This window comes from Staurois parvus, unplaced genomic scaffold, assembly GCF_062004578.1.
Source record: "Staurois parvus isolate SC_StPar_1 unplaced genomic scaffold, SC_StPar_1.0 ptg000025l, whole genome shotgun sequence".
In the NCBI taxonomy this organism is placed as follows: Eukaryota; Metazoa; Chordata; class Amphibia; order Anura; family Ranidae; genus Staurois; species Staurois parvus.
Window position 1 is genome coordinate 16,365,010 of NW_028317821.1, and position 12,186 is coordinate 16,377,195.

The 12,186-nt window shown below is 39.9% G+C and overlaps 1 protein-coding gene across 1 annotated transcript in view; it reads left to right on the forward strand.

The window, feature by feature from the left end:
- Positions 1–12,186, forward strand: part of LOC149471958 (dynein axonemal heavy chain 3-like) — a 710,466-nt gene that overhangs the window by 656,888 nt on the left and 41,392 nt on the right. Inside the window, exon 26 of the mRNA XM_089652692.1 lies at positions 11,196–11,456. Coding sequence (XP_089508818.1) covers positions 11,196–11,456 — 261 coding nt within the window. The remainder of the gene's footprint in view (positions 1–11,195; positions 11,457–12,186) is intronic.

The window sequence follows — 12,186 nt, forward strand, 5'->3', positions numbered from 1 at the left end:
AAATCTCACTCAATGAGTGCTTGCTGCTCTTTTTTCCCTTAAAAAGCTTTTTGTTATTTTTACCCCCGGTTCACATATATGCGGGCCACGTTTTGCGCGGGCACGAGAGACCATTAATTTTAATGGATTCCCGTGCCCCGTGACACTCAGGGAAGAAGTCCCTGCACTTCTTCTGAAAACACATCCCGCATGGGAACCTCAGTTCTCAGTGCCTTTTCCAGTGCTGGCGGTGTGCCATTAGAAGTAATGGCATCCACCCACGGGTCCGTATTCCTCTGTGCTGGTGGTGCGGCTGCATGGATTTTCGTGCAAGTCTGCAGCCATGCCACCCGCATATATGTGAACCTAGCCTTAGAGTGTTTAGCATATTGTGAGCAGTGTAGGGATATTTTTTATATATCTTTAATATTATTTAAAAAAAAAAACACCTTTACAATCACTTTAAAGTATTAAAACTGATTGAAAACACGAAAAAAAAACCTACAAACAAAAAATATATCAGTGTCATAAAATACAAATATGTTAGTAACTAGTAAAAATATAATTGTTATCAAGCAAAATCATTAAATATGTTATGCTTGTAGCATGTAAATAATGTGATTGGATATGCAATTATTAATTTTAGACACAGGTAGGTCTGTCCATCTATCTTTGTCAGTCCTATTTATTTCAATCCCTGCTATAAATATTAATACAAATCTATTGTTAAACATTGCCACCTAGTGACAAAGGGAATAGCTGCTTGTAATTTGCTGACAGGCCGCACACAGAAAGCAAAAACCGTTTACTTCACAGTGTGGCTTTAAGACTCTCGTGTGACAATTATAACAAATGAACATATGGGAAATTATAATGAGCACCATAATTCAATGCTCCTTGAAAAATGTCATTGGATATCCAGGGCTTAAGTCCACATGTAAAGGTTTACTGTATATTCCATTATAATTACCTACACTCTGCAAGAAATGTCCCTACTATACATATCATGCTCACAGTTCATTGCAAGATACTAAATGATCTCGGTAAAGGAGAAGCTGTTTTTTCTTTTTTGTATAGATCACCATTACAGTATAATAGCAGTGCTGAAAAGCAGATTTTATTTTACTGCTTGTCAATGATAATTCAATTGGTAACCTGAAATCTGAAATCCTTAAATTACTTTGCAGTTGGTTTTGTAGTTAAAGTATCAGGTTCATAAAAAAACTAAATTTTGTAAATAAAATATCACTTTATTGAAATGTAGTCAAATGTATCACTTATGATAAGCTGTGTATGTACTGTATAGGTATATAAAAAATAGGGGTTTAGAGGGCCATATTCATACTGTATGTGTCTGATTCAGCAGCCATTCACTAGCATGTGGAAGCATATGCCAGTATAGATTTGAGGCATATATTCTCATTTCCAAGAGGTTTCATAAAGTGTTATACATAAGTGTATGTGACAGCAAGCAAGTGAGAACATATGCAGTGAGACTACAAAAGAACCAATCATGAATCACTATTAAAATTAATTGATCACCCATTGAAAATGTCATGAATGTAATATTGGGTGTAATATAAATAGAGCAGATTTTGCTGAGACCATGAGGTCACCACATGTGGTGGGACTGCGTTTGGCGGCTATTCCACCACTGCCCAGTTCACATCACTGCATTGTGATGGTGTGCAGTGAAAAACAAAACTGCATGCACTATTTTTTTCAGAGCAGCACATTGCAAAGAAATCCACTGCCTCACACCCCGCAGGCAGCAATTACATTTTATGAGATGTCTGCATGACATCTCAATAAAGTCTGTTTCAAAAGAAGGAAATCATCACTGCTCTGATCTCGGCTGGACTGCACTGCACACCTGGTATGAACATATTCTAATTCCCCACTGAAGAATAGGTACTAGTTGTTGGCTTACCCTAGCATTTTCCGCAGTGTTTTTGTTTTGCAGAAACGTAGTACAGTCCATCTAACATGATTTCCTATGGGACAGGTTTATATCTCTGCGTTTTCACCCGATGTGTTTTCTGGAAAGGGTCAAGGACTTTTTTCAAATAAAAAATTTACGTTTTTGTTTCTATAGACTTCAATGGAAATGCTGCAGAAAAGCATGTAGTGCATTATTTATGGGTTTTTTTTATACGTTTTGCATTTTAAATCTGCCTAGCAACAAGAAAAAAAGGCATGTGCAAAAACACAAAACGCACTGCAGAATCAGATCAAACGCAAACTACATAGTTGTGAACCGAGTTACATAGTTAGTCTGGCTGAAAAATTACAAAAGTCTATCCTGTTCAACCAAAAAAAAAAAGTTATAATCCTATACCCACAGTTGATCCAGAGGAAGGCAAAAAAAGATCAGCAAAAAAAAAAAACCAGCAAAGCATGATCCAATTTGCTCTTGCAGGGAAATAACTTCCTTCCTGATCCCCTGAGAGGCAATCGGATATTCCCTGGATCAAATTTACCTATAAATGTTAGTGTCTGGTTATATTCTGTGTATCTAAGAAAGAATCCAGGTCTATTTTAAAGCAATCCACTGAGCTGGCCAGAACCAACTCTTGAGGGAGTCTATTCCACATTTTCACAGCTCTCACAGTGAAGAAACCTTTCTGTATTTGGAGAATAAATTTCTTTTCCTCCAGATGTAAGGAATGCCCCCTTGTCCTCTGTGATGACCTCAGGGTGAATAGCTCTACACCGAGTTCACTATATGAACCACTGATGTATTTATACATGTTGATCATATCCCCCCTTAATCTCCTCTTCTCAAGAGAGAATAAATTCAGTTCCTCTAATCTTTCCTCATAGCTGATCTCCTCCATGCCTCATATCAGTTTGGTTTCCCTTCTCTGTACTTTCTCCAGTTCTCCAATATTCTTTTTGTGAATTGGTGCCCAAAACTGAACTGCATATTCCAGATGAGGTCTTACTAATGATTTGTGCAGGGATAATATGATATCTCTCTCTCTGGAGTCTATACCTCTTTTTATACAAGAGAGGATTTTGCTTGCTTTAGAAACCGCAGCTTGGCATTGCATGCCATTATTAAGCTTGTGATCTACCAGAACTCCCAGATCCTTCTCCACCATTGATTCCCCCAGTTGAACCTAGCCTTAATGAGAATGAGTATGCCTCAGCTCAGCAAACACATGGGTGAATATGAGTGAGAAGATCCTTTATGTGCTTCAAGCATATCTAAACCAAGAAAAATGATGTTATGTATGACAGCTTACCAGTCATATAGTGGCTGCATTAGTTTTCTTTATTTAAGCTTTGTTTCCTTTACTTTCACCTGGTGATCCTGCCAGTAACACACTTCCTATCTTAGAGTGATAACACTCATTTACTGTACTGTATCTAAGGAGAAGTAAAATTTTCACCCTAGAACAGAAAGTGTGTTAGGACTACCAAAAAAGTCCTCCTCTCCTCATCTCCATGACATAAGGGAAAGTGGTCTGTATTCCACCAAGATACATTAGTTAGGGCTAATAACATTGTTTCAGATCTCAGTGCAGCATTTTCAGTACAAAACAGAAGTTATGAACTCACAAGATTTCTAGCAGAGTGAACTGCAGGATTTTTTTTTTGTTTTACTTATTGAACAGATATAACAAAATACTTTTAATGGTATATTTTATGGACTGAAAGGGAGCAAATAAGTGATGTTAATAGTTAGGGTTTGCTAACACTATAATCTTTCATCTAAAATTTGTACTTTATCAATGTACCCCTATAAAACAAATTTCTGTAGAATGGTCAATGAAAATTCCTCTAGTTGGCCACTGGCCAGTAAGGCTTTAGTAATGCCAGGTCATTTATTTAAAGGGCAAGCAGCTAGGGGACTAGGTAACAGTTGCCAGTCTTCATGAATACGCATGCCTGTTCACATATAATGTGGTGGTGGCCAGTGTTGTTCAGCACTGGAAGAACATCAGTCACCAATAGGACACACAAAGGGCAAATTGTTTTCTATGTGCCTTGTTCGCACTGCAATTCAGCCTGGAGTTGCAGCACTGTGAGATGTGATAAAATGTTGACGCTGCATTTTATCACACAGGAAGGTCAAGCATGTCATTGTACAGCTCCATAACTATCCACGGCCAGAACGGAGGCAGAACAGACAGCTGCTCACACAATAAACCCCTGCAGTTTAGTGTGTGGGCAATGTGAACCTTTTGCCTGCTGACCATAGCAGATGTACTGCAACAGGGCGGCTTCGCTGGGTGAAATCATGTATATATATATGATTTGGCATTTCTGGGTAGGGGGTGCACACCCTACCCGCACTGCTACTTGCTACTGAGGATGTCAATCACCGGGTCCCAGACGATGATCATCAGCAAAGTTGAGAGGGGAGAGATCTGTGTGTAAATGACACAGATCTCTCCTGTCAGCATGAACGTGCTGCTTTCCATTTCTCTATCACTCCCTAACACACAGTTAACCCTTTGATCTCCCAGATGTTAACCCCTTCCTGCCCAGGGTCATTAATACAGTGTCAGTGCTTTTTATTAGCACTGATCACTGTATTAGTGTCAGTGGAGATGTCAGTGGCAATTAGTCAGTTCCCACCCAGTGTCAGAATGCCCAGTTGTAACTGAAACAAGTATCCTCTTCCTATTTCTGTCCTAATGACAAGGCAAAATTTTTAATTTTCTTTCAGTTTCAATATTTGCTAGGAGAATTAGGAGGAGTAATAGACAGGTAGAGAAACCTTATATAGTTGTCAGGTTGTGGAGTGTTGGATTACTTCATATCCTGTTTTTTATCATAAGTATTATGATAACCAGAAGTTGGTAGGTAGCTCTACTAGTCCTAGAACCCTTATATCCTCTTGTGGTTCATATAAAAGGATAGATATAGGGTAAAGAGCTTGATTCCACCCCAGACTCAAGCTGGAGTAGCCATTGCAAAGACACTCTACACTCATGTATTTGCCTTCTTAAAGGAGAAGTACAGCCAAAGCTCTTTTGGTTGTACTTCTCCTGTAGATCACAGGAATGCAGTTTGTTCTGCACTCCTGTCACCCATTTTCAGCTGATAGCAGACTGAAGTGTGCTGTCAGCTGACATCACCCAGCCATTACAGGCTGGGGAAAGATCCCGACTTTAAAGTCGGGATCCACCCCAGAGTCTGGATCGGTACCTGCTTCAGCCTCTCAGTGAGCCGCTGAGAGCTTAAGACAGCCAATCCCTCCCCCTCCACAGCCCAGCACTTCAGTGAGTGCTGGGGGGGGCAGAGCAGACAGCGGTGATTGACAGTCAACTTCAGTCTGCTCAGAGCGGCTGTGAGAACTCAAGGATCAAAGGTCATGTTATTGCTGAGTTCTCACCCTTAGAGCTGGCAGGAGACATATGCTACTTCTCTTTTAACCACTTCAAGCTATTTTTATCATGTTTCTGAATATATGTTAAAATATATTTTTTCCGACAGCAGAGGCACTGTGGTTGCCTTTTTTTTTTGTATTTCCTATATTTGTGCAACTGTTTATCAAGTCTATGTTTTCAATACAGAATACATTATTATGAATTTTAGTGCTCAGAAACACAACATTATACTTTTCAAGTAAGGATGTATGTGATACTCCCCAAATTCTGAAGTGATTAACTTTTGTCTCCAGTCCAGACTCCAAACTTCTGTTCTAATCTAGTTCTGTTCTATTCAGCCCTGTTGGCTTATCTTTCTGACTACAATAAAATGTCTTTTATACATATTTTCACAAGTAGAATGGAACTCCTTTACAAGAATAAAAACCTTGAGAAGGAACCCAACTGCTCTTTTTGGCTTTAGATAGCTTTTAATCCTTCCCTTCGGCTAGCCCTGATGTCCCTTTAATAGGGTCTGTACACCCGGGGAGGCAGGAAGGATAGATGATCATATGAGCACTGTGATTGGATGTCACCATGGTTACATAATCAGGAGCCAGTGCCACCATCTAATGATCGTTAGTGGGGACCAAAAGTTGTTTTTGACAATTTGGAGAGTACAGTAAGTATGCTCTCAGCAAAGAAACATTGGCTGCCCAGTGACATACATGTGCAGCATGTGGAAGTTAAAGAACACCTTTTTTGCCACCGCCCATGTGTTACATGGGCAGCAACAGGTTAAAACGGCAGTAAATCTTGCAAGAAAAAAAAACTGGTCCCTCTGCAGGCTCATGTCATAATGTGCTGGTATGCACTGCATACCAGCACATTATGAAACAGACTTACCTAAAAAAATTGATCCTTTCAGCAGAGTGCCGTCACTCCCTCTGAGAGGGATTTGTCTTATTGCGGTCTTCCTGAATTTGAAGACTCTGGCCATCTGAATGAGTGAGCCACAATGACGTCACTTCCACGCACATGCACGGGATTCATGGCTGCTGCACAGCTCTCTCATTGGATGGCAGGCCATCCATTGATAGCACAGTGCACATGAGCCACTGACCTGACCGGCTACTACACATATATATAAATCATATCTATTAACATCATACCTGGTGATCAGTTGAAGAGCTTGCAAGTAATACATCTTTACTTCTTTGCTAATATTATTACTCAGCTTTCACATTCTTAGTCATTCTCAAACACACACACACCAGAGACATAGTTACCACAAGGCACTTGCCTAGGGCAGCATTTTTCAGGGAAGCAGCACCTCCCCCCAGAAGAAGGAATGAAAGAAGGGATACGTGCACCATGGGAACCAGGTGAGATCCGAGAGAGGCTGCAGGCTGTTTGATGGAGTATGTAGAGCCAGACTCTCATTCCCAAGGATGTCCAGAGCTGTGAAGATGAGTGTCTTTTTCTCTATCGCGGGGGGGAGTACTGGAAGGCTCTCCCAGGTGGGGGGCAGGGGTGTTGTTGGTCAATGTTAGGCTTTCATCGCGGGAGGGGGAAGGGGGGGTGTTGGTCAATGTCCGTGGGGGCAGACGACTTTTGTGTAGCCTAGGGCAGCACAAAACCTAAATACACCACTGACACACACACTATATATATACAATATATACACTATATTGCCAAAAGTACTGGGACGCCTGTCTTTACACGCACATGAACTGGCATCCCAGTCTTAGTCCATAGGGTTCAATATTGAGTTGGCGCACCCTTTGCAGCTATAACAGCTTCAACTCTTCTGGGAAAGTTGTCTACAAGGTTTCGGTGTGTGTCTATGGGAATGTTTGACCATTCTTCCAGAAATGCATTTGTGAGGTCAGGCACTGATGTCAGACGAGAAGGCCTGGCTCGCCATTAAAATTCATGTGCATGTAAAGGCAGGTGTCCCAATACTTTTGGCATTACAGTGTGTTTGTGTATATATATGTACATCCAAATTGGAGGAAGGGTTTAGGAATTACAGTTCTTAAGAGCAGCCATCCCCCATTTTTCAACAGACCAAAAGTAATTGGACAATTGAATCAAAAGCTGTTTCATGGCCAGGTGTGGGCTACTCCTTTGTTATTTCTTCATAAATTAAGCAGGTAAAAGATCTGGAGTTGATTCTAACACCCCGGTCACATCAAGCCCGAATTTGAAATTGAGCGACTTACAGTGAAGTAGCACAATTTCAAAGTCGGGGGACATGCCGATTTCAGGTGTGATTTGCAAGACATCTGACACAGATGTATATGCAAATCACACGAAAAGTAGTGCATGTACTACTTTAGAAAGCCGTGCAGCTCCTACCAAGTCGGAACTGCACTGATTTGACCAGTGTAATTGCGGACAATAGGGTGCGACTTGGCATACAATTTGCAAGTCACATGGCATGCAAATCACATGCCAAGGCACACCCAGTGCGACTGGGGTATAAGTGGGGTATTTGCATTTGGAATCTATTGCTGTGAACCTACATCATGCGTTCAAAGAAGCTGTCCATGCAAGTGAAACAAGCCATTGTAAGGGTTCAAAAACAAAACAAATCCATCAGAGAGATAGCAGCAACATTAGGAGTGGCCAAATCAACAATTTGGTACATTCTGAGGAAAGAAGCACGCATTGGTGAGCTCAGCAACATAAAAAGGCATGGATGTCCACTGAAGACAACAGTGGTGGACGATCGCAGGATCCTCTCTATGGTAAAGATAAACCCATTCACAACATCCAGACAAGTGAAGGACACTCTCCAGGAGGTGGGGGTATTATTGTCAAAGTCTACAATCAAGAGAAGACTTCACGAGAGCAAATACAGAGGGTTCACCACAAGGTGCAAACCATTCATAAGCCCGAAAAATAGAAAAGCACGATTAGACTTTGCCAAAAAACATCTAAAAAAGCCAGACCAGTACTAGAAAAGCATTCTTTGGACAGATAAAACTAAGATAAATCTGTACCAGAATAATAGGAAGAAAAAAGTGTGGAGAAGGCTTGGAACAGCTCATGATCCAAAGCACACAACGTCATCTGTACAACATGGTGGAGGCAGTGTGATGGCATGGGCATGCATGGCTTCCAGTGGCACTGGGTCATTGGGGTTTATTGATGATGAGACAGAAGACAGAAGCAGCCACATGAATCCTGCAGTGTTTACAGATATACTGTCAGCCCAGATTCAGCCAAATGCAGCAAAGTTGATTGGACGGCACTTCACTGTACAGATGGACAATAATCCAAAACACGGTGCAAAAGCAACCAAGGAGCTTTCGAAGGAAAAGAAGTGGAATATTCTGCAATTGCTGAGTCAATCACCTGATCTCATCCCAACTTAACATGCATTTCACTTTCTGAAGGCAAAACTAAAGGCAGAAAGACCCACAAATTAAGAACAACTGAAGACAGCTGCAGTTAGAGCCTGGCAAAGCATCAAAAAGGAGGAAACCCAGTCTCTGGTAATGTCCATGGGTTCCAGACTTCAGGCAGTCATTGTCAGTAAAGGATTCTCAACAAAATATTAAAAATGAACATTTTATTTATGATTAAATTAATTTGTCCAATTATATTTGAGCCCCTGTAAATGGAGGAACTTTGTATAAAAATGATTGCAGTTCCTAAAATTTGCACTTGATATTCACATTCAACCCCTCGAATTAAAGCTTAAAGTCTGCACTTCAAATTCATTTGGATTGTTTCGTTTTAATTTATTCTGGTGGCATACAGAGCCAAAAATGGAAATTTTTTCTGTGTCCAAATGTATATGGACCTAATTGTGTGTATATATATATATATATATATATATATACATATATATATACTGTATATATATACAGGGGCGGACTGACAACTCATGGGGCCCCTGGGTAATAGGGGATCATGGGGACCCTGTGTCCTCGTCTATACTCAAAAAAGCCTATGAAAAAGCCAATGAAAGGTACCACGGGCATCTCATGGGGCCCCCTACTGACCCCAGGCCCTCGGGCAGTGCCCGAGTGCTTGAATGGCCAGCCCGCCCCTGTATATATATATATATATTCTATAATGATATGGACTGGGTAATGTGTTAGGAATGTAAGGATGCCCCATCATTTGATGGAAATGAAATTTATCAACCTACAGAGGATTGAATTCAAACACACCCCGAAAATCAAAGTGAAAAAATTATGCAGCAGGCTAATCCATTTTGCTGAAATTTCATTGCAGCAACACAGAATGGTACTCAGTAGTTTGTATGGCCCCCATGTGTTTGTATGCATGGCTGACAATGTCGGGTCATGCTCCTAATGAGATGACGGATGGTGTCCTGGGGTATTTCCTCCCAGATCTGGACCAGGGCAAACACTAAGCTCCTGGACAGTCTGAGGTGCAACATGATGGTGTTGGATGGACCAAAACATGATATCCCAGAGGTGTTCTATTGGATTTAGGTCAGGCGTGCATGGGGGCAATTCAGTGGTATCAATTCCTTCATCCTCCATGAATTGCTTGCATACTCATCCTGTTCATCCTTGCACAAAGGAGCAGATACTGGTCCTGCTGATGGGTTAAGGACTTTCTATGACCCAGTCTAGCTCTCTTAGAGTAACTGCCTGTCTCCTAGAATCTCCTCCATGCTCTAGAGACTGTGCTGGGAGACACAGCAAACCTTTTGGCAATGGCACATATTGCTGTGCCATCCTGGAGGAGTTGGACTGCCTGTGTAACCTCTGTAGGGTCCAGGTATCGCCTCATGCTACCAATAGCGACACTGGGCCTAGCCAAATGCAAAACTAATGAAAAACAGTCAGAAAAGATGAGTAGGGAAAAAATGTCAGTGGCCTCCACCTGTAAAACCATTCCTGTTTTAGGGGTTGTCTCATTGTTGCCCATCTAGTGCACCTGTTGTTAATTTAACTAACACCAAAGCAGCTGAAACTAATTAACAACCCCCTCTGCTACCTAATTGACCAGATCAATATCTCAGGAGTTTAAGTGACTTAATCCTATACTCTGGTTAAAAAGTGTTCCTATAATTTTTTTGAGCAGTATATATTTTTTCATTACTATATATATGTGCTTTTTATAATAGGTATTTATGTCTACATTCCACATCTTTAATATGGGGACATTTCTTCCTGACAGAATTTTCATTCTTAAACCACCACCTTTATTAGCAGATGTTCATCTGATGTGCATTCAATTTGTGGTTAATTATATAATTGATTCCAATTATGATGTATGTATATATTGATCTAACTAGCATTTTGTATTTCAATATGTGTTCTGATCTGAAGAAGGGCATTAACATAATAGCCCGAAACTGTTTGTTGAATACTATGCTGTATGTTTTTGTCCATTTTTTTTGTGTTTGGTTATTTTTTCAAGAACAAAAGTTTTTTGTGTGCAGCAATTCTTTTTTCTATATATGGCTTTTGGGAGGACCTGATTGCTATGCACTGTGATTGATCGCCGTTTTGCACTTCACCCATATTAATGCTTTTTTTTTTACTAAAAGTTTTACTTTTTTTATACACACACATATACAATACTAGAGTACCAGACTTTGGTAGTCAGGATTTTATATGATATTATATGGTGGAGTGGAAGAGTGGGGTCTAAAGCAGTTGGGAAAGTTTTTTGTACATCTAAGTCAAAACATTTATTGCTGTATTGTGCTGCACAATTACATATATGTGCATGATGCATAACCCCAGTCACATTTTTATTGCAAAAGAGATGATAAACATTTATACTAAGCTTAGGAAATGGCCATGAAGACGTTAATTAAAACAGTACATTTTGGCGCTAGTGATGGTACAGTAAAATGACTTACTTAATTAAAGCTAATCTATTTTCTATGTGTTGCAGAGGTTCATCAATGATTATGAACAGACCCCTCTAGATGCTGTCATTTATCTTACTGGGGAATGCAACTATGGAGGAAGAGTCACAGATGAGCACGACAGGCGGCTTCTGCTAAGCTTGCTAGACACATTTCTTTGTGAAGCTGTAATTACTGAAGACAATTACACATTTTCTCCCGGCGGAAAATACTTTGCTCCAAAGAATGGTACCCATGACACCTATATGGAATATATAAAAAGTCTTCCTCTCAACGCTGATCCAGAGGTATGCACTCTCACAACAAGCCTTAATAGATGCCAAGGAAAATTACAGCTTATTAATAGAAATAGTGCTGTAAAAGTGATACGCTTATATACACTAATTAAGATTAATATTGAATTGGGTTGTCAAAAGGTTACTTCACTTTTCTAATTAATCAAAGGCAAGTAGACACACTGTATTTTTAAATATATGTTCATGCTACAATTTTTTGCATTTAATTACCGGCTTTATCTGCACTGCAATTGAACTTTAAACGATAATAGAGTCCAGTACAAAAGGTTACATGATGAATACATATATACATTGATTTATGACATAACATTTATAATCTTGCAGTCACAGAGGAGGACAAAAATCAAGAGCCAATAAAGCTAGAATAAAAGTCAAGTAGCACAAAAAGGATTTATGTAAGTAAACTAAAATAGGCAGTTCAGACTAAGTATATTTTGAAAAATACATCGGAAGAATATACCCTCAGTGAAAACTGCTTATAGGATAACTCAGCTTTCATGGAAAAATAAAGCAAAAATACATATACAATTGCTATAAAAGCCAAATTGTAATTTAATGCTATTAAATATTGTCTTTCCATTTCGATCTGCAGTGCTGTAATTTTCTGTAAACCTCAATGCAATATGGCAACCTGGAGGTGATATGTAAAGAATGCCTCCAAAAATTGAATTTCCTGCTTGTGTGATTGGCTCACTGAAGTTTTCCCAGAAGTCTGCACTAA